Source organism: Camarhynchus parvulus, chromosome 15 (assembly GCF_901933205.1).
Source record: "Camarhynchus parvulus chromosome 15, STF_HiC, whole genome shotgun sequence".
Taxonomy (NCBI): Eukaryota; Metazoa; Chordata; class Aves; order Passeriformes; family Thraupidae; genus Camarhynchus; species Camarhynchus parvulus.
This window is the reverse complement of record NC_044585.1, coordinates 8,519,375-8,540,085: the sequence shown is the minus strand read 5'-3', so window position 1 is coordinate 8,540,085 and position 20,711 is coordinate 8,519,375. Positions and strand designations below refer to the sequence as shown.

The following is a 20,711-nucleotide window of genomic DNA, read 5'->3' as shown; positions in this document are numbered from 1 at the left end:
CAAACTTCCCTGGGACATTTCTTTCTAAAAACAGCTTTTTAGGGACAATAGAGTCAGAACCACCCCCTCTCCTGGGAGATGAAACCTGGCAAGGGATTTGAACGCTTTTACAAAACATGTTAAATAGTGTATTTCTAAGAAGGGGCTGAAGCATATGTCAAACACAGGTTTCCTCTTATCATGAACAGACAGTAACTGAGTTCCCAAATGTGCACAATTTTTCTTCATGTTTCCAGCTAATGCCCAATATAAAACTGCTGGGGAGGAACAGAATAACGTGCTCTTTTGAGTTCAGCTCATCACCAGTTCCCAGCATGGACATAAATGGCTTTTAACTACAACATTTGGTATCTCCTAAACTTCTAGTGCTGTGCAGCAAAGCCCTTAAACTCAACATCAGTTTAGCAGGTTTTTCCTTTCCTTTAACAGAAAAGAATTGGAAGGAAGCATCTTTCATAACACAAGATTTCCTTGGAGCCTTTTTAATTGATTTAAAAGAAATTTTTTTTCTCTGTGAATTGAAAGCAAATCCTCTTGAAATAAACACCTCCTTTTTCAAAGCAGGTATTAGGGAGGAAGATGAGAAAGTTGCTTTTGTGGCATTTCCACAGCAGAGCAGAACAGGCTGCTCAGGGAGGGGACAGCCAGCTGCAGTGGGGCCATGGGCTCTGCTCTGCCAGCCGGAGGGGACAGCCCGCAGTGTCCCCGGGCTGGCAGGAGTGGGAGCAGTGCCAGAGGTGGCTGCCTGGCAGGGGACTCTGTGTGTCCAGGGCTGTGGCTGTCCCCAGGACACGGGGAGGTGGCGGTGCGCGTTGCCAGAGCCCCATCTGCAGGCGGCTCCCCGCGCAATGTGGGGCGAGGAGCGGCGCTGGGAGAATGGAATGAAGTGCCCCAAAAAGCATGCCAAAACCCCCTTCTGCAGCCATACTGCTGCCCGCTCGACAGAGGCCAGGTGTCTGCGAGGCCCCAGGTGGTTGGCGCCTGGAAAGCTCTGACGATGCTGATTTCAGTGCAGAGCGAACTCGGGACCTCTTGAGGCTCTGACTCTCCCAACTCTGGCGAGTGACCTCGATTTCCCCCATAGCAAAATAAAATAGATAAATGGTACATGGGTGTTTCAAGATAAAATAGGTAAGTTAAAAAAAGGAAGAGGTAGTGCGTGCTGTGGGAGGTTAAGAGCACAGCTTGTTTTGAAGCTTCTTGGCTGCTCTTAAAGGGGTAAGGGGCTGGGATACCAAAGCTTTTCCATCATGGGACATCCATCCAAGTCTTTCTCCTATCCCATCACTGTTTTCCATATTGACTGGCACCTTCTTCCCTCTCTCACATTTACTGAAATGAGCCAAACTCGGAAATCAGGGCAGGGAAGCAGGAGGAAGGGATGTGGTGGACAGACAATTGCATAAGATCCACTTCCTAAGGAAATGAGGCAAAAAGAGATTCAGACACCCTGATTGCAGTGATAGAGAAATTTGTATTCCCGTTTCCCTTGGCAGCAGCACTGCACTGTGACAGGCCATGTTTTATCACTTCTCTAAGCAAAGTGCAGTTGGGACCCCGTGATAAATATTCCCTTTGCTCCATCCTGCTCCTGAAATAACTCAGATGTGTGAGTTCGGAAAAGGATATGCTGCATTTCTTCCCCTTATTAGCTGAAATAACGGGCCGGTGATAATCTGGCCCGCTTGGAGGTGTCAACTTTTCCATGTTCCATCTGAATGGATAAAATGGAAATACAATAATCTCACAACGTGCCAGGGAACACATGGGTAGCACCATGCTACAGAGCACTGGAGCAAAAAACTATTCCAGGTGCATTTGGCTTTTTGGAAGGGACATGCTGTGGCCTGGTAAGGGCTCCGGTTGAGCTCAGCTCCCTCATGAAGTGCATCACTGCAGATAAAACTTGCTGCACGAAATATGAGCACAAGGATTGCCTGAGCAAACTGCCTGGAGGAAAACCTGAGGGGAAGTGGAGCCAGAGGTGCCCATGCTTGACACCGACACACACAGAAGGTGTGTGGAAAGGGGGATGTCACCAATGTGACATCGCTCTGGGAAGGGGACCGTGAGCTGTTGCTGCACAGACCTGTGTGCCCTGAGAGCCATTCCCTCACCTTGTCCTCACCTCACTGGGACTGCAGCGCTGTCAGCGCCCGTTTCCCCATGGATATGGAAAAAAGGGCTGCTTTGCTTACACAGCTACCACGTACTGCCGGAATATCAGTTTGCCTTTCCCCCCGCTTTTTATTTATTTACCAATATGACAATTTTGGGTTGTGCTGGAACCCGTGTGCAGGAGGTGGGGCTGAGCAGGGCAATACCCAGACCCTGGTCACCGCCAGCACTGGAGCGCGGCGGGCTCTCAGGCTGGGAATCCCGGAGCAGAGCTGGCTTTACACGCCACCCCTTTTCCCACTGAGAGGGAGCTCCGGGAAGGGCTCGGTTTGCTGTACGGACGCCGCTTCCCTCAGCCCGCCCCGCTGCCCTCACGGCGCCGCCCTCACGGCGCTTCCCCTCCGCCCTCCCCGCCGTGTCCCCGCGCGGCCGCCGTACCCCGCACGTGCGCGCCCCGCGCGGCGCCGTCGCTGCGCAGCGCCCGCGTAAGTGGCGGCGGCGGCGGGCGCGGGGCTGAGGGCGGCGGGCGCGGCCTCTCCCGCCCGGCGGCTCCGGGGGTGATGCTGCGGTGGGGACTCCGGGTCGTGAGCTGCGGCTTCTCCGCCCCGCGGAGCGCGGCGTGCGCCGGGCCGTGGCGGCGGCAGCGCAGCGTGGGTACTGCCGGGCCCTGCCCTGCCCGCTGTGGGGACGGGTCAGGCCGGGCGGGGTCATGGCCACCCGCCCTGCCGGCCTTCCCAGCCAGCCCGCCCGGTGTCCGGGCAGCGCAGGCCCTGCCTGCCTCCTCCAGGGAATGGTGGCACGGCCCAGGGGGGAAGAGGGTGCTCGCCCTTCCTGGCTCAGACTTGTTCATGTGCTGTCGCTTTCTGCCCGAGTTTCGTGCCGTTCATGCTCGTCCCATCTGCGGTTGTTTCCCCTGCAGGTTCTTACAATGGCTGAGGATTTGATAGCAGCGGTTGCCAGCCAGACAAAGAGACTCAACAGCAGCAGCGAGGTGGTTCAAAGGCTGGAAGAAAACGGGCATCCGAGCAAAAAGTTGAAGAGTGATGCAGATGAGGAAGATGCAGAGGATCAGAATAAGAAGTTACCCAAAAGGAAGATTGTGCTGTTGATGGCATATTCAGGGAAAGGCTACCATGGCATGCAAGTATGTGGTTTGGCAAAGCAGCATCTCCAGCTTATTTTTTGTTTTGGAGTCTGTTAGGTTTAGTCAGAGTGCCTGGGTAGGGAAACAGTTGAGCATTTGCAGTGTGAAAAACCAGGGCAGGAACAGTGTGTGAATGGCTTCAAGTGGCTTGGTAATAACTTAATTTTAAAAGGTCGCTGATGCATCTCTGATGATTGTAAGGACAGTGCTTTGTCATAGCACCAGACGTGCCTGTGCAGGGTGGTCTGAGGCACAGAGCTGGCAGTGAGAGCGTGATCCTGCTCCATCTGCTGCTTCTCTCCACGTACTGCAAGCTCCATACACTTAAAGAGTGCTTCAGAAGCTCCAGGGGATAACTTGACAATTTTACACAGACAGGGAAGGGAGCCTTTCATGCTTATTCAGCAAAGGAGGTTTTTTCACCAGCAGTAAACATCATGCTTACAGGCACATCAGGTGAACTGAGCAGAAGAACCCAATCTAATTTCTGTAAGAAAAATATACAGAGGCTGGGTTTGGAGCAGCAGCTGTTGACTTGCAGGCACTGGGACAATATTGGTGCTGTTTCATGCAGTTGAAGGAATCACCAAGAACTTCCAAAGCGTTGCACAGTGAAATTAGAAATGGGTCCTTACTTGTAACAGTAATAGCTAAATCAGAATGATGTTATTATTAACACTCTGGTAAAATACAGTTAGCTTTGTTAGAGAATGGCTCTTAAGGCTGCAAAGGGGAGACTTTTAAAGAATTTCACAACAGTGTTTGTTTAACAAAATCCCCATCTTCATTTATCCTGTTATTGTTCTGTTTCTTATTTGTACTCCATATGGCCTCTTAGAGAAACGTGGGATCTTCACAGTTCAAGACAATAGAAGATGACCTAGTCTGTGCCCTTGTTCAGTCAGGATGCATCCCAGAGAACCACGGGGAGGACATGAAGAAGATGTCCTTCCAGCGCTGTGCTCGAACAGATAAGGTAGGTTGGGCAGGGCTGTGCTCTGCTGAGCTCTGGGGTTTACACAGCTCTGCTGCTGGGATGGACTGCTCAAGCATTGTCCACAGGGAGATCCAGCAGCAAGTGAATATTCCTTGAAACTTCTCCTTTTGTCCTCTATTAAATTAAAATACAAGCAAATAAACTTGTTACTCGGTTATTTCAATTCTGCAAGTGTTAGAGCTTCCAAAGTACATAATTATGTGGGGTTTTGTGTTTTTTGGTTTTTACAGGGTGTGTCTGCAGCTGGACAGATTGTGTCACTGAAGGTCAGGCTAATAGATGACATCTTAGAAAAGATCAATAAACATCTTCCTTCTCACATCAGAATTCTGGGTAAGAACACTGAAATGGGCAGAGAAAATGTTTTCAAGAAAAGCCTTCTCCTGCAGAAGGTCTCTATAATTTTACTTATAAGGGATTTAGTTTTAACATGCTTCTGTTAGCTTGATATTGGGGTTCTTTTGAACAAATCTACTTTTTGTTTATATTTTGCTTAAAAATATTCTTGTTGGTAGGAGTGAGATCACAATCAATGTGTAACCTCCTGATTCAAAAACCTAATGTCACTTTTAAATCCAGGCCTGAAGAGAGTCACTGGGGGATTCAACTCCAAGAACAAATGTGATGCCAGAACCTACTCTTACATGCTGCCCACGTTTGCCTTTGCCCATAAGGACCATGAAGTACAGGAGGAGCTTTATAGGCTGGACAGAGAGACCCTGGAAAGGGTCAATCAGCTGCTGGCCTGCTACAAAGGGACACACAACTTCCACAACTTCACATCACAGAAGGGCCCCAGGGACCCCAGTGCCAAGAGGTACATCATGGAGATGTACTGTGGAGAGCCCTTTGTCAGGGAAAACATGGAATTTGCAGTGATCCAAGTGAAAGGTCAGAGTTTCATGATGCACCAGATCAGGAAGATGATTGGGCTGGTGATAGCAATTGTGAAGGGCTATGCTGCTGAGTCCATCATGGAGCGCAGCTGGGGAGAGGAGAAGGTTGATGTCCCCAAAGCCCCAGGACTTGGGCTGGTTTTGGAGAAAGTACACTTTGAAAAATACAACAGGCGTTTTGGGAATGATGGGCTGCATGAGCCACTGGAGTGGACAGAGGAGGAGGAGAAGATTGCTGTTTTCAAGGAGCAGTACATCTACCCTACCATTATCAACACAGAAAGGGAGGAGAAATCCATGGCAAACTGGCTAAAAACCCTCCCCATTCATGACTTCAACTCCTCTGCTGTTGAGGTGCAAACTAACAACAAAAATCCAAAGGTAATGGTTGAAGCCATTATTTTACAAATGGAAGCTGTCAAGTTGAAACATCTCTTCCCTTTGTATCATTTTTGTTTTCCATGAAATGCTGTGGAAATGACAGTCATCTGGAGTATGAAATGTGTATAATCTTTTCTGTCTTTGTGGACTTGATGATAGTGGGATGAACTGTACAGAGCATTGTTTTTGCAGGGTTTTGCAGGGAGTAGTTGAGGAGAGAGGAAGGAAAGCTTTAAGCACAAGGAATTTGCATAATCATAAACTGGCAACAGACATTATGGACACACTGCCAGCCTTTGCTGTTGTGAAAGTGTTTGGGAGTCTAGGTTTCAGGTTGACAATTTTGCTTTAAATACCTGCTGGCTTTTTGTATTCTCTGATTGTGGGCTAATTCTCATTTTGTTACCAGATAAGATTTGGGATCAGGGAAATTTAGGGCCAGCTCTTTTAAATTAATCTGCCATAAGCTCAAAATAGGCCATTAGAACGACTAAGTAACTGGGATATTGTGGAATTGGATTTGTGTCAACAGGAACTCCTGTGAGCTGTGAGAATACATTTTTGCCAAAAAGGAAATTTCAGTTAAAGACTGGCAAGTCCTTGAAGGATGAATGATGGGCAGGGCTAAAACTTCTGTGTAGTGCCACTCAGAAGAAAATAATGGCCTTTTTTCATTTAACAGAATCCTTAAAATCAGCTTTATTTTGTGTAGCAAAAGGAGAATGTTGGAGATGGAGACATGGAGAAAAATTATGTCTCTGCCATTTTATGCATGATATAAAACTTACAGCCTTGTTGAATAGCACAAGCAAGACACCATAACTTTCTCAGGGTTATTTTTGTACTTGTGGTAATTTTTTCTGAATTCTGAATACCTGAGAGGGCTGTTTGTGACAGGAGGGCACAGCAAAAGCCACTTTGGTTTATTTAAATGGAACCTAAAGAGACTGTGTGGCTCAGAGTCCTTTACCTGGTGAGGTTCCCAATCCCTGACATATTCCTGGAAGGAGACAGGCTCTGCTCCCTGCAGATAGACCCAACCAAGTTTGGGTTTGGCATCACAGTTAGCACAAGCTGTCTGGGAAGGATAAATAAGGCATGATGTGACAGACTCTGCTGAGATTTTGCAGGCTGTTTGCACTTCAGTGAGCTGTGCTTGGTGGTATGAAGTCAACTGTGTGTCTTGGAATTTGTTTTGTAGTAGGATATTAAGTGGCCAGTGTTAAGTTTGTGGGATTCGGTGTTTTCAGCAAGCGGTGATGAGGGGAAAAAAAGGGTAACTACAGACAGGTATATAGAACTATAGATATATAGAACCAGAGATATATACTATGCTAGCTTCTCTTTATAAAAATACTTTGATATCACTTAAAATACTTGCTTCAGAAAAATAATTAATTGCACTGTATTGCCTTACGCCTGAAGGAGTGGCTCCCAGAGAAGAATGACTTCAGTCTCCTTGTAAGTTTTTAACATGTGTCGTTTTTCCTTAGTACTACTTTGTGCAACTGACTTCACTTTTAAACAAGTAATAGTGAGCCCTGGCTTATCTGCAATACAGGTTGGACATAAATTCTCTGCAGCAGACAAAATTCTCTAATCTGGCTTTAGACAATGTAACAAGCTTAGCTTTTGAGGGACTTGCCTAAATAAGCTCTTAACTTGTCTCACATGCATTTATTTTAAATATCACCATTTCATGTTACTGCCCTACTTTTAGGTTTCTCACATATTGCAGGTTGTAATTAAGGAGTTGTAAATGTTGTAAAAAGAAGAAATTTCCTCTCTGGTAATTGTAATCCCAAGTACGTTTTTCATTCCAAGAAGCATCTTTACCACCAGAGGTGTTTATTACAGTAGATGGATCTAACCCATGAAGTTGAGACCCAGGACTATTTTCTTACACTTGTGGAGAAGTTTGAAGTCAGTATCTGTGGCTCAGGTCAGTGTGTGGGTGTGAATGCAGCACTGACAAAGCATTTTGTGTTTTGCTTTGCAGAAGAGCAGCGATGCCGAAGGCAGCGATGGTTGTGGTGATGATTCTGACTGAGCCAGCAGCTGGCTGCGCCTGGGACCCTTGCTGCTTGCAGTTCCCTTTGTCTACAAAAAAGTGGCCTTTCCAAATCCAAGAATCCAGTGAAACAGGAGTTGGTGTGCTTGCAGAATGAGAACTGGATGCCCAGGAGAAACTGGGTGGGGAAGACAGTGCAGCAGAAAAACCAGAAGCTTTTTATACCACTGACTGATTCACCTGGCTGATATACTTGAAAACAGTGTAGTGGGAAAGCAGCTTTCTAAAAAATAATCTTGAAATGTAGGATATCTTAATTGCTATTTGAATAATGTTTTTATTATGTTTACCTGGAAAATAGTATTTTAAATATGTATAATCTCTACGTAAAGATGGGGCAAATCATTTTAATATACTCTTTTTTACTATGAAGTTACAACTTCATGACCTTTTGATTTTTTTAAAAATAATTTGCCTTTACTTAAACTGAATCTCTAAGCTTTTATTTTTCATGTCATCCATGGTTTTCCTATGGAATAACATGGATGACCCTGAGATTAACTCAGTTACAGTGTGGTGCTAAAAATGCCAGGGTTGTGGATTCAATCCCTTTATGGACCATTCATTTAAGAGTTGGACTTGGTGAGCCTTGTGTGTCCTTTCCAACTCAGAATACTCTGTGATTTAGAAACTATGGGTTAGAAACTCCTCATGCTGACTGCTTTGAACTCCTTTGGTTTTGAAGCAAATTTCTGTGTTTTCTAGAGCTTTGTAGGTCTAAAAGACATTATTCCTTACTCAATGAGAGGGCTTCAGTTTGGAATGTGAACTGAGCCATACATTCCAAGATGAGACCTTTTCTGTGGGAGTGCCATCCTCCCAGCATTGCCCTGGTGCTTGGGCTGGTTCAAGGGTATAAATCAGAGCTCTAGGTGTGGTTGGGCCTTTGCTGCCTGAGGTGTAACCCCAGAATCCTCTTGAGCCATCTGCAGGATCCAGAGTTGAATTGACTTGGCATGTGGGACAGAAATGGTGCTGAATTCCCTGGGCTTTAATCAGGCCTGGCTTTGTGATCTCTTCAATCCCATCAAGCTCCTCAGAACAAGGAATGTCTGCAGTGATATGGGAGGCACATGTCTGAGCACTGCCGTCCTCTGGGAATCAGTTTCAATTTTTTGTGTTTTCAGGAATTGCCTCCTCTGGGGTTCACGCTCCTTTTTCCCATCAGTGGTTTAACTTCTGGTTCTTGTTTCCAACTCTGTGGAGGTGGCAGAAGAAATGACACCCTCCTGCCTTACTAACCTGCAGAGCACTATTGAAGGGTTGGAACAAGACTCCAAGAATTTGGATATTGGTAGAAGTTCTTGACACACTGCCATTGCTAAGTCTCTGTGGAGACTTGCTTTTTAATATGGGACTTACTGAAAATGAGGAGTCAACTCTTTGTTCCCACATTTAGTGGTGTTTTGCCAAAGCCTTTAATTTTATGGTTCCTTCTGGAATTATTCTTTTGGTTTTGCAGGATTTTTTTTGGGTTGGTGGGAACTTTGGGGGATTTTTTGGGGCACAGCTATCCTTTAAAAAAGGATTCCCATGTTCATTTTCTGGGTTTTCTTTAGAACTTTTTATTTTATTGTGAAGGCCTTGCTTGATTTTATGAAAGCAAGTGTGTAGAAGTGCCCTGGAGAGCGTTTTTGCCTGGATTTTCATTACATCCCTTGCTGGTCCATACTATTGACCTACTGTGCATTATCCTCCATCCACAGCTCCGTTTCTCCGTATCTTTCAATCTGAAAAAAATTACCTTTATCTACTTATAATAAAGCCCCCAAAGCGGTGGTGTGTACCACATTTGAAATCAGAGAGAAAACCTATTTGGAGAAAGAAAAAACTGTGAATAACAATAATAATAATAAATATTTTAAAGGTCGCGGCTCCCCCTCTGTGCGGGTGGGAGCGCCTGGATCCCCCCCGCAGTGGGAGGCGGATGGTATCGCCGCGCGGGGCGGGGCGAGGGGCGGCCGTGAGGGGGCGCTGCGGGAGAGCGCGGCGGGCCCGGGGCGTGAGGGGAGCGCGGGGCGGGCACGGGGTGCGGACGGGTCGGGGTGTGCGGACGGGTCGGGGTGTGCGGGGGTAGTACACGGCGTGCGGAGCGGCTCAGGCTGTGCGAGGGCGGTGCGGGCTGTGGGGCAAGTCGCGGGATGTCACAGGGGTGTCGGGGGTAGTACATGGTGTGCGGTATGTCGCAGGGATAACGGGGGTAGTCCATGGCGTGCGGAGCGGCTCAGGCGGTGCGGGGGTCGCAGGGGTAGTGCGGGGGTATCCATGGCGCACCCGTCTCCCTGCCGGGGGGCACAGGCAGTGCGGGAACCTGGCGGAGGTTGGTGCCGGTGCGGGGGAGCGGGGCACTGCCGAGCCCTGTGTGAGCGCCTGCTCTGTTCCGGGGCAGCACCGACACCCCGCGCACCGGGCTGGAATGGCCTTTTCAACGCGGACCATCCCGCCCTGCTGCTCTGGAACTGGCAGGAGTGACACCAGGCAGTCCCTCCTGTCACCTCCCGTGCGTGTGACAGCACCGGCCTCTCTCCCTGACTGCAGCCCGTGAGTCCCTGGGCTGGAGAAAGCTGAAAGTTTGGCCATCCTGCATCTTCTTCGAAGTACAAACATATCCAGTCCAGACTCAGAATGAGCTGCAGCAACTGGATAAATCTACTGGCACCATGAAGAATTCAAGTGGTTAATTTGGATTAAAAGGTCAGTGACCATTGAGATCCGCTCCCTTTACAGTTGTGCAGGAAGCAATTCTGCAACCATAACCCCCATTTTGTAGCAAAATAAAGTGAATGGAAAATTTAAATCAAGATATAGAAGTGGATAGAGCTTTGGAAGTGGTAGTCCAATGCACCATTTTATTGATAATGAGATACTTTATTAGGTTAAACTTTATTTCAGTTCCAAAATAGTACTTCACAGAGAGACTTATAATTAGTTCTGACAGCAATTAAAAGAACAAAGTCATGAACTTTAAAATAATGCTGTTACATCTAGTGCTTATATTAATGATTTAAGATTAGGTGGAAGTTTTAAGCTTTGTAATTAAAGACAACTGCTTTAATGAGATTTTGTGTAATTGTAACATTATATCTAATACCAATTGTTACACATTTTAAAAACCCTCTGGAGAAAATCTTAGACATCCTAGTAAGTGCTGCACATCTCATTTTCCATGCATTGGGTTTAAATTTGTACCCTCTGAGCCCAATTTGTTGCTTTCCTTAATTAATGTTGTTGCATGAAATTTTTCCCTTTTGGTCATTTGATACCCTGATAGAGATTGGTTGTGTAGCTGTCAACTCTCTGCAGGGTGTTGTTAGCACAGATCTTGTCAGCTTCAAGAGTGGGTAAGTGCATCCTAGACTGACTTGCTGATTGAGTCACACCTCAGAGCTTCCAGGCTGGCAGGTCTGTTGGGGTGTGGTGGAAAGCTGATTTCACCAGCTTTGTAACAGGCTGTATGGCCACTTTCTTTGGTTCTCTTTGTCATTTCACTATTTGCTTTACTGAAATTGCAATTTTTAACAGTCTCTCTGCAGGTGGAATGCCTCCTGTCTCTCAAGTGGCTCAGCAGATCAGCCAGGAGGAAAACCAACAGCAAAATGGACCAAATTTGTCAAATCTGCTTCATTCCTTACGCAGCAGGAACCCAGCTCTGCCCCAGCAGGTACAACCAGCAGGATGGGATAAGAACCATGTGCTTGTGGTCCCAGCTCCAGTTCCTCACAACAACAGGTATATTTGTGTGTTTTACAACATTTATAAATACAACATTTGTACATTATCTTGTATGGGGTGTGTCGACCTTCATGTTTTGTGTGGAGACTTTGTGGATGGCAGAATTTATCACTCCAGGGAGAAAGGAGCAAATAATTCCAGTATTTTTTGCAGATAACTTTGCCGAGCCTGATAATGTGCTTCAGACAGCTGTGGTATAGCTCAGCTGGGTATGAATCTTTACAATAAGATTTTGTATTCATTTAAATTTAGAATGCTCTGTGGATACCTGTACCTCTCATTTGGTTTTAATTAGTGCTGCAGATATACATGATTTTTCTTGAGGAAAGGGGTGAGAAGGAATCAAACATGTTCTCTAGGGAAGTAGCATTTGTTCCTGTAATGAAGCCCTAGAAGGAGATTTAATTAAACAGAATCCATTATTTTAAATTTTTGTGCACCATTTTAAAATAAGTGGGGGGGGGGTGACAATGAAAATTTGTGCTGCTTGTGCTGACTGACTTGCCAGCAGTTGCAGGATGCTTATATGTGTTAATAAAAATGCCAGAAACTAAATGTGCTTTTATATGAATTTTTTAGGGAATTTTGTCCATCTGCCATCTGGCAGAGTATTTAAATTCTGTGAAATTTCTCACTGAATCAGCCAGCACTTCTGATGAGATCTAGGGGTACTAGATTTTAGGAGGAAAACCAAAAGTTCTCAAGACTGAGTAGCTCTGCATCCCAAGATGCTCTACTGATTTCTCATCTAATTTCTGCCTCACAAAGTCCTTCAGAAACTTTACAAAAAGCAGCACAAAATGCACTATTCATTATCTTTTAATAAAGTGCAACTTCAAACACCATGGAATGTTTCCAAGGACTGAATAATTGTTTCTATTGATTATCCATGTAACATTTTAACATTTTTCACAGTGTCTGTCATGGTTTTGTGTTGTGCAGTAGGAAACATAAGTTTAATTATGTTAACTTGAAGGAAAATGAAATTCTGCAGCAAACAGCAGCACTGGGGAAAGAAAGTTTATGATCTCTGAAACCTCTGCCCAAACTCCATGAGGCCCCACAGCACAAATCACACCATGATTTATCTTTTGGAAAAAATGCAGTGAATGGCAACAGATTTTTTTCAAGAAGGAAGATGAAAGATGATAACTGCCAAGAGAGTAATGTGAATTTGATATTTTAAACCAGAAAATAATAGGCAGCATTTACATGGCGAGGATGTGATCGCTGGGGATCTGGGAGTTTGGGGTTGCCTCTCCACTGTTGATAAATTTTAAACAGTACTCCTAAAGGGATTCTAATTATTTTCTTTCTTTAGAAATGTGCTTTTTAGATAGAATTGAGTAAAAACTTAAAATAATTGTATGGTTTTATTTTTGGGTTAATATGTCGAGATGGGAATAGATGGATCTGGAATGCCAGTTCTACAAAGGCAAATGTTTTAATTACAAGCATTGAATTAACTGCAGAGCTTGTCATTTGAGGGTGCTGCCCTGTTTGTGACTCCTGGTAACATGAGCACAATGCTCTATTTCCATGGTGTGGGCTCTTGGAACCTTTTAAAGTAACAGCAGCTGCTCTCTGCAGTGTCACATGACACGTGGCTCTTCCAGTTCCACTTTAATTCTGCCATCAGCTGGGAGATTTTTCATCATTCTCAGATACTGTGCTACTATTATTATTTTTTTAACTGTAGCTGAATAGTAGTAAAATATTTCTTTACTTTGTGTTTTTTTTTTTTACTGTAATTTAAGCACACAGACTGGTCTCTCTTTGATGTGATTGCGATGGAAAACCAAATTACTTGCTATGAAGCAGAAATGCTGCCAAAACTGAAGGTAACTGGAAAGCTTATGGTAGAGATCTCCTGCTCCCCTTCATCACCCAGACTTGAGCCAGTGAGGCTCCAACCAAACAGGTATGTAGTGTTCAAATGATTGATTTATTTTTCATTGATATTTTTTTAAAGTAACAGATGAAAAAGAGTAATATTTGTGAGGGCTCAGAGGGTTCATTCAGAATTATTTGTTTATTGTTTTATCTTTTGTTTCCAAACTGATTACTGCTAAAGACTTTATGCCTTTAAAGTGTTCTCCCTCAGTCTTCTGAGGGAAAGCAGAGTGCTTCTTACTGCTTAATAGTTCTTTTCATTTATGAAAGATCAGTTTTGATCTTTCTGGCCACACTCAAGAGTTTAAGTCACTTGTGGTTTTGATCAAACACTGAAAATTACTTCTGGAGTAGAATTTCCTAATCAGAATAATTAAATCTTCTCCTTCTAGTTAATTTTCAGATGTACTTCCAAAACACTTAAAGATTTTTTTTGGGGGAGAAGGGGAGGGAAGGACAGAGGGAGAAAAAAATGCTCAGTTAAATTTTGAGCTTATTTTTGCTCCTGAGTCTTCCCTCAGAAGAGAAGTTAGCAGGATTCAGTTTTGAGTCTTGGAGCAAACGTAATTCTGCTGTAGAGCAATGTAGAGTTAAATCTTACAATAAATTAGCCTGGTATGAGAAGAGTATGGTCAGTGAAGCCCAAGACAGCTTGTGTGACACGTGGCTGTGACAGGTGACAAGGAGGATGTCCCTCGTGTTCTTAGGCTGTTCTGCCAGAAGAGAGCATTGGCAGTTAATGAAGTTAAGGACTTGGAAGTGACAGCTGAAGTATGTGTATAAAACAGAAGAAGAACTCATTCTTTTTCTGTTTAGACATCTTTGCTTTCCTGGAAATAGCATACACAAACCAGTTATTGTGAAATCAGCTCTTACAACTGCAGTGTTTTTGAAACTATACCCATAGTTAAAGCTCTGCTCCATTAAGAAGTTTGACCCTAATTAGCATTTCTGGGGGAGCTCTCTTGCTGTCTCCAGACTCCAAAGATGACTAAGGGATATGGGAGTTCTGTCATGCCCCTTCCATGTAATCCTTCAGAGATCAGAGCATTTGGTGTACTTGAATTTTACAGTATAGTGTGTTTCTTCTGTGTGTTGGGAGAAGCAGAATCCCTCCTGCCATATGCTCTTCAGCTGGGTACCTCTTTCAGCTCAGATTACTGACTAAAAATAGTATTTTTGCCAGTAGGCATAAACTAGATAAGCAGATTTATTTTTCATTGCAATACCAAAGCTAACATTTGTCCTTGTATCACAAGTGTCAGCTTTTCTCCTGCTCTCTTCTCCATTCATAGAAGTCTTGCATAAGCTAAATTATCCTTATTTTCAAATTTGTTTTTTGCATAAGCTTTATGTGGTCACAATAGATTCAGAGAAGAATTCTGAATGTAAAGGGTATTCCAGAAGAAAGAGACAACTGAAGGAACACCTGGACAAAATATACTTTTGGAATGAGCATCATTGTTCCAGAACCCCCCTGTATGGCAGAGACCTGTTGGAAACTTGCCCTTGGATCAGTGAAAGAAAAATCTCTCAGCATTTTTCTGCCAGGATTTATAAGTGATGCTGGGCTGGCTTTGCAAATTGCCTTCCATACCCCAGCACCTGTAAGGATCCATTGCAAGAACTCATTCTGACACTGAAACAGCAGCAGATTACCCTGAAATATTATTATTATTATTATTATTATTATTATTATTATTATTATTATTATTATTATTATTATTATTATTTATTATTATTATTGCCAGGTAATTGAGGCAAGTCCAGTCTCAGTGTGCAGTCTTTGAACATGTGGAGTCTTTGCACAGATTTGATGGGTGTGTTACCCTCCAGAACAGGGTATTTATGTGAACAAATGTAAAATGCTAAATAGGCTGCCTTGTTTTATCCCTTTTGAAGGCTACAGTCCTCTATGCTGAACCTATTTGCATGTCAGATGTATAATTTTGGATCATTCTAGGATCTGAAACTCTCAATAGTTCCATGGCAACTGTTATTAGTTATATAACAATTCTAGTTTATTTTGACATATCTTGTATTTGTTTTGTTAATGCTGACAAAAAAAAAAAAGAAGTAGGAGTTGTAGTAAGCTTCTCTTGGTAACTTTATGGATAGTGGTAATTTCCTCTTCACTTTTTTTCACTTACTTGATGTCAACTTAAAACTACATGTCCTGATTTACTTTCTATTACCTTTATCCAGGTGCTTTGTGCTTCTTTGCAAATATTACTGGCTTTGACTAATTAATATCCCAAGCAGTTAAAAATGAGTATAACAAAGTTTTGATTTGTTTTATAGAGACCTGTGTGTGTTCCCAGCTGTAGCTGTTGCTCCTCCCTGTTTGCATGGAGCAAATCCTTCTTACACATGGAGCCATGGAATGCAACCCCTGCAGTTCAGTCTGGAGGAGCAGAGATGGTGCAGGTATTGATGATTCAGGTATTGAACACCCACCACTGGCCACACCTGTGTGCAGGGGCTGTCTCTGATTGTGAGTGTCACCTGCAGAACCCTCAGGTTCTCACTCATAACCAGCCAAGCTGGGAGCTCTGGCTGTCCTGCTTTGGCAACTGAAAGCAGAAGAGACAGCAGGTGCTGATTTTGACACAGATGATTGCAATGCTCAACATCCTGGAGCTTTCCCTGAATTTCCATTTCCTCATGTGGGTGAGAGTTAGTGAGAGTGGTGCTCACAGCTGGCATTATCTGGTAAGAGGATCTCTTCCTCAAGCTCATAGTGAGTTGATGCTCATGGTGGGAGGGAAAATACTAAAGGGAAGTCTAAGACATTTGCAAGATTCATTTACATAATTTCCTTATTTATTGAAACAAATTATGTATGTAGCTGTAGCTCAAATATGTAATTATATATGAAGTATGTCAGTCATATTACTATTTGATGAGTCATCTAGGGTGTTTCCAAGGAGTATGCCACTAGTCATCCTATGTTTATGAGCAATTTGTGCTTCAAATGCAGATGGTTTTTTTCACAATAGCCATTTGATTAACTTGCTTTTGCTTTCATTATCTGTAGCTATTTACATTGTTAGTACTTTAAGTGTAGTTGGTGTTTTTGTGTTGGCAGTTCCTCAGCCTTACTCCAGGGGCTTTTATTTTTGTAGAGTGCCCTGGCATTGCCTGAGGATAAATTGAAAGTATGCTCCTTTCCCTCCCCAGTAAGATTCTCTGTATCCTCTGGGGCCTACAATTTGAGCAAACATTAACAATATATTGAAGTTTTTTCTTATTTTTTATTCCAAATTGCATCATTATGTTTTCTGTTAGATGCAGTATAAAACATAAAAGAATACTTTGCCTTAAAGCAACACAAGGCAGCACAACAGAAGGGATTTGATTTAGTCAATAGACAAGAAAAATGATGGAGCATGTGCAGGAATGTACTCAGTCAGGTGTGCTTAGTCATAGGCCATGATGTGATTAGTTGTAATAGATCTTTAGATCTTTAGATCTTTATATGGCTGACTGCACCATAAATTAATAATTTTAATGATAGACATTAATTATGAACTGTGTAGATCTGTAATGTGGGCAGTCAGATAACTTGAAATGTTTGCACACTTAATGTAGGTTGGGGAAGTAATAAGAAAGCAATTTTTCCAATCTTCTCACTCTGTTAAAAAAAGTTTGTTTAGAGATTTATCCTATATTAATGTCAATTTGTAATTAAGTTGCTTGTTTCCCCATTTTAGGAATTCATAAAAAGCTTCAACCAAGACAAGTGATCCTTCTGTGCTGTCCTGTCTTCCCACACTCCCTGCACAGGTGTCAGTCACACAGATGTGATTCCTCTTGTCTTCTGTGACACTGATGGACACAAAGATGGGATGGTGTGACAAAAGAGCAAGAGGCAGAGATACCCACACATACAGGTGAATTTCATGCTAAGAAATCAGTGTTTTAAAATCAAAAGCAGAGAGAAGATGATTAGGGGAGAAACTAGGATTTTTGGTTGAGGTCACCCTTGTAGTTTAAGTAACTTGGTCTTTCAAGATGCCTTCAAAGATTTTATCATACCCCTTCCCTTCAAACTAGGGGGGAAATGAAAATCATGTCCTTCCCACACTGCTGCTTCTGTTCCTGTCTTTCCCTCCCATTTTCATCTAACAAACCATCTGGACTTGTGTGTTGGGACAGCCAAAATAAATGTAGGTGTTTTCAGCCCTTGATAAACAAAAAATGTCATTCTTGATTATCATTGAGTTTCAGATGCAGTGATGAGATGTTGTGTGTAGGTCTAAGATGTATTTGAAAGCTTCTCTCAAGTGTTTCTTGCCTTGGAAGGATGTGCTGAGAGCACAAGGGATGTAACGGGTTTCTTTGTTTTACAGGCTTGTAAGTGGTAATTCTATTGAAGAGAGGCTGTTGAAAAAGAGTATTAAACATGATTCAAGAACTGGCTGCTCAGGGAGGGGATTGTTCAACAGACTTTTTATCCCAGGTACTGTAACATTAAGAATGTGAGCAGTTATTTGATGATACATAAAAAATAAGTGTTTTACTAGATCTGAGACAGAATTTTGAAAAGGTTGTGGTTTATTTATTTCTAGGCTTCTTTGGGAACCAGTGATATGTGTTCACAGTTAAATTGAGTAGAAATCCTGAACTGTCAGCTCATATAGAAAATGAGAAGGTAACAATATCTCATAAATATTGTTAATATTGATATTGATAAATTGTAATAAAGATTTGCCTGTTCCAATGATAATGTTACCCTTTTTTTGACATTGTTTTAATTAATCAAAAGCAACATCTGCAGCAAAAGGTGTCAAATACATCTGTAATCTGACTTCTCTAAACTTGTTTTTAGGATGACTAAAAATTTTTGCATTTTTTCTTAAAGGTCTTGGATCCTATTAAGGAGGTGGTTAACTCTTGTAACAATGTTTATCACTGTCCAAAGCAACACCAAAATTGTTACATAAAAACCATTGCAGGTCCAGAGGGAAAGGAGAGTTTAAGTTGAAACTTGCTTTGCATTGTGAGGACTTGGGGGCTTTTGGGGTCTTTATTGTTGGTTTTTTTTTCCTTTTTCTATTAATTCCTCATTGCTGTTAGAGTACTACAGGAGTGTTTGCTAAGCAAAAACATAACTAGATTTTAGAATTTTGAATAGCTTGGTATACAAACAAATGTTAGTAAATACCTTCTCCTAACAGTATGACTAATACAGGTTATATTTATTACATTTCCATACACTTAGGAATATGAATTTCCCCAATGTTATGACAATATGACCTTGGATGTATCATTTTGCACTACCATTATGTTAAAAATAAGGGAGGGGAGCTGTTTATTTTAACTTTTTAGTGGTAGGATATGAATTGTTTTCAGTCAAGACTATTGATAACTATGAATTTTGAGACAGGGCACTTTTCATTACGTATTTTTGGTACCTAAGCCTTCACTTTGTATTTATTCCAGAATGTAGGTGGTCATCCTCTCTGTGTTAGACAAGCCTGTGCTAACAACCAGAATTCTGAGTGTATTCAAATCTGTATAAATCACTTTGAGTTGATGACAATGACTACTAAAAAAAGAAGTTCCTCAAATAGATTTCTATAAGTTTACTTCTACTGTCAATATTTTTCTCAGATTTAATAGTAAATCACTGGTGGTCTGATTGGTGAATTTGTTTTCTCTTAAGCACAAATGTATTTCAGGGGACTTTTTTCTTACCAAAGGCTCTGTGATGATCTTTAGCCTTAAGGTAAAATAGTGTTTACTGTCCAAGAATCAAATCTGTGCTTATGTTGATGTAAAGAAAAGCCTGAAGTGCGGCTCCATCTGATGTACCCAAGTCCTGCCTCATGTCCGGGTGGACCCTCCTGAGCATCAGTGCGTGCCCGTTGTCTCTTGTCCTGTCACCTGGCACCACCGAGCAGAGCCGGCCGTGCTCCGAGCTCCCTGCACACCCTGACAGACGGGGATGGAGTCCCCTCTCAGCTCGAGGCTGAACAGAGCCGTCGGAGATGCTCCAGCCGCTCCATCTGCGTTGTTCCCCGGCCGGCCCCGCTCCGGGCGCTCCCAGCCTCTCCTGCCCTGGAGAGTGCGAGCCCCGCCAGCTGCAAGTGCGGCTTTTCGCTCCGCGTATTGAACAGTAGCGACAGCCCCGCTCCGTGCGCGGACAGAAACTGCGCTTTGCTCGGTGCTACAATAAATATCATTTCTCTGCGCTGTCGCCGAGCCCGTTCCTATCGCGACAGAGCCCGCTCCGCGGAGCGCGCAGGCGCGGGGCTGGCGCAGGCGCGGCGCGGCCCGCGGGTGGCGGCGCAGGCGCGGCGGGACGCGGTTTGTCTCCTGCCGGCGCTGGTAGCGGCGCCCCCGCCCGCGCTTCCTGCCCGCAGCGAATGGAACCCGCGGCGCCCGCGGTAAGTGCGGCCCGCGGGGCCCGCCGGGCCCGGCTGCGCGCCCCGCTCCGCCCCGAACGGCCCCCGCCGGCCCCGCCGCCGCACCGGGGAGGCCGCGGAGGGACGGGCCCGCCCGGCGCGGGGCGGGGGACGCGGGCCGGGCCGGGCCGGGCCGGGGAGTGCGGCCCCGGCGGGGGGAGCCCCGGGCCGGGGGAGTCCCCGCGGAGCGGCGGCGGCGGGGCCGGGCTTCACTCCCGGCCGGGCGGGCCCGCCGCGCTGCTCGCACACAAAGGGCGATCCCTGCTTCGGGACCTCCCTTATCGGCCTGTAATTAATTAAGTGTTTTCACTGGGGCCATAAGTGTTAGTGAGGTGCGGGTAATTAAAATAATAAGACCTTGTTGCTGGTAGTATCGTTTGAATCTTAATTATTTGGTATGGGCTCTGTGAAATAACCACAATACCTCGAAGAACTGCAGTATTGTTAAATCTTTTGGAAAAGGGGCCTGTAAGGAGTGCAGTTTTTCCCTTTCCCGCTCTACGGATCTCGCTCGCTCAGGTTTGAGCCCCGGAGAGTGGGAGAGCCGAGACCCGGCGGGATGAGCCCCGGTGCGGGACAGTCGAGACCCGGCGGGATGAGCCCCGGTGCGGGACAGTCGAGACCCGGCGGGATGAGCCCCGGTGCGGGACAGTCGAGACCCGGCGGGATGAGCCCCGGTGCGGGAAGGAGACCGGGGATGAGCCGGTGGGGACAGCGAGACCCGGCGGGATGAGCCCCGGTGCGGGACAGTCGAGACCCGCTGGGTGAACCCCGGTGCGGGAGAGGCGGAACCGGGCCGGAGGAGCCGCTGTGCCGGCTGCGCTCCGCGGTACCCCCGGCACGGGAGCTCCCGGGCTCTCGGCCCCCTGTCGCTGCTGGCACGTGTGTGACAGCGCTGCTTTGCTCCACCTTCCCGGACAGCCGCCTCTCTCCCGGGGCAAGGAAGGGAATCTCCATCCGCAGGGCTTGGGCGGATGGCTGCGGACAGCGCAGGGCAGGGGAGCGCTGGCTGTGATGTGCTCCCTGCCTGGGCAGCGGGAGAGGCGGCGGCTGCATCCCGCCGCTTCCC

General features: G+C 44.9%; 2 protein-coding genes, 1 long non-coding RNA gene and 1 other non-coding gene across 23 annotated transcripts in view; all 4 read left to right on the top strand.

The window, feature by feature from the left end:
- The first annotated feature begins 2,554 nt into the window (after positions 1–2,554).
- On the top strand, positions 2,555–8,868 carry PUS1 (pseudouridine synthase 1). 4 transcript variants are annotated; one of them, XM_030958769.1, is made up of 6 exons: positions 2,555–2,603; positions 3,038–3,262; positions 4,101–4,238; positions 4,490–4,592; positions 4,839–5,536; positions 7,536–8,868. In XM_030958769.1, exons 2-6 carry the CDS (start codon positions 3,047–3,049, stop codon positions 7,584–7,586), a joined length of 1,206 nt encoding a protein of 401 aa, XP_030814629.1. In that variant the 5' UTR covers positions 2,555–2,603; positions 3,038–3,046; the 3' UTR covers positions 7,587–8,868. The 4 variants fall into 4 exon arrangements, with proteins under 4 accessions (XP_030814629.1, XP_030814628.1, XP_030814627.1 ...); XM_030958768.1 differs by lacking the exon at positions 2,555–2,603 and adding an exon at positions 2,644–2,772; XM_030958767.1 differs by lacking the exon at positions 2,555–2,603 and adding an exon at positions 2,648–2,768.
- Positions 8,869–10,074: 1,206 nt separating this feature from the next.
- LOC115909592 lies at positions 10,075–15,660 on the top strand. The gene is made up of 4 exons (XR_004061153.1): positions 10,075–10,301; positions 11,130–11,336; positions 13,097–13,260; positions 15,534–15,660. It is a non-coding gene; the product is annotated as an uncharacterized LOC115909592 (long non-coding RNA).
- A 659-nt stretch (positions 15,661–16,319) lies between these two features.
- Positions 16,320–16,457, top strand: LOC115909745. Its single transcript, XR_004061168.1, has one exon. It is a non-coding gene; the product is annotated as a small nucleolar RNA SNORA49 (small nucleolar RNA).
- A 3,046-nt stretch (positions 16,458–19,503) lies between these two features.
- The window catches only part of EP400 (E1A binding protein p400), a 48,492-nt gene continuing 47,284 nt past the window's right edge, over positions 19,504–20,711 (top strand). For all 17 annotated transcript variants that reach the window (XM_030958627.1, XM_030958626.1, XM_030958625.1 and 14 more), the window contains exon 1: positions 19,504–19,624. The gene's annotated coding sequence lies outside the window, so the exon portion shown is untranslated. The remainder of the gene's footprint in view (positions 19,625–20,711) is intronic.

Coding starts and splice junctions, on each gene's coding strand:
- PUS1 (XM_030958767.1), top strand. CDS start 2,679: ATGCTGCGGTGGGGACTCCGGGTCGTGAGCTGCGGCTTCTCCGCCCCG. Junction 2,769..3,037: donor CGTGGCGGCGGCAGCGCAGC/GTGGGTACTGCC, acceptor TTTCCCCTGCAG/GTTCTTACAATGGCTGAGGA. Junction 4,239..4,489: donor GCTGTGCTCGAACAGATAAG/GTAGGTTGGGCA, acceptor TGGTTTTTACAG/GGTGTGTCTGCAGCTGGACA.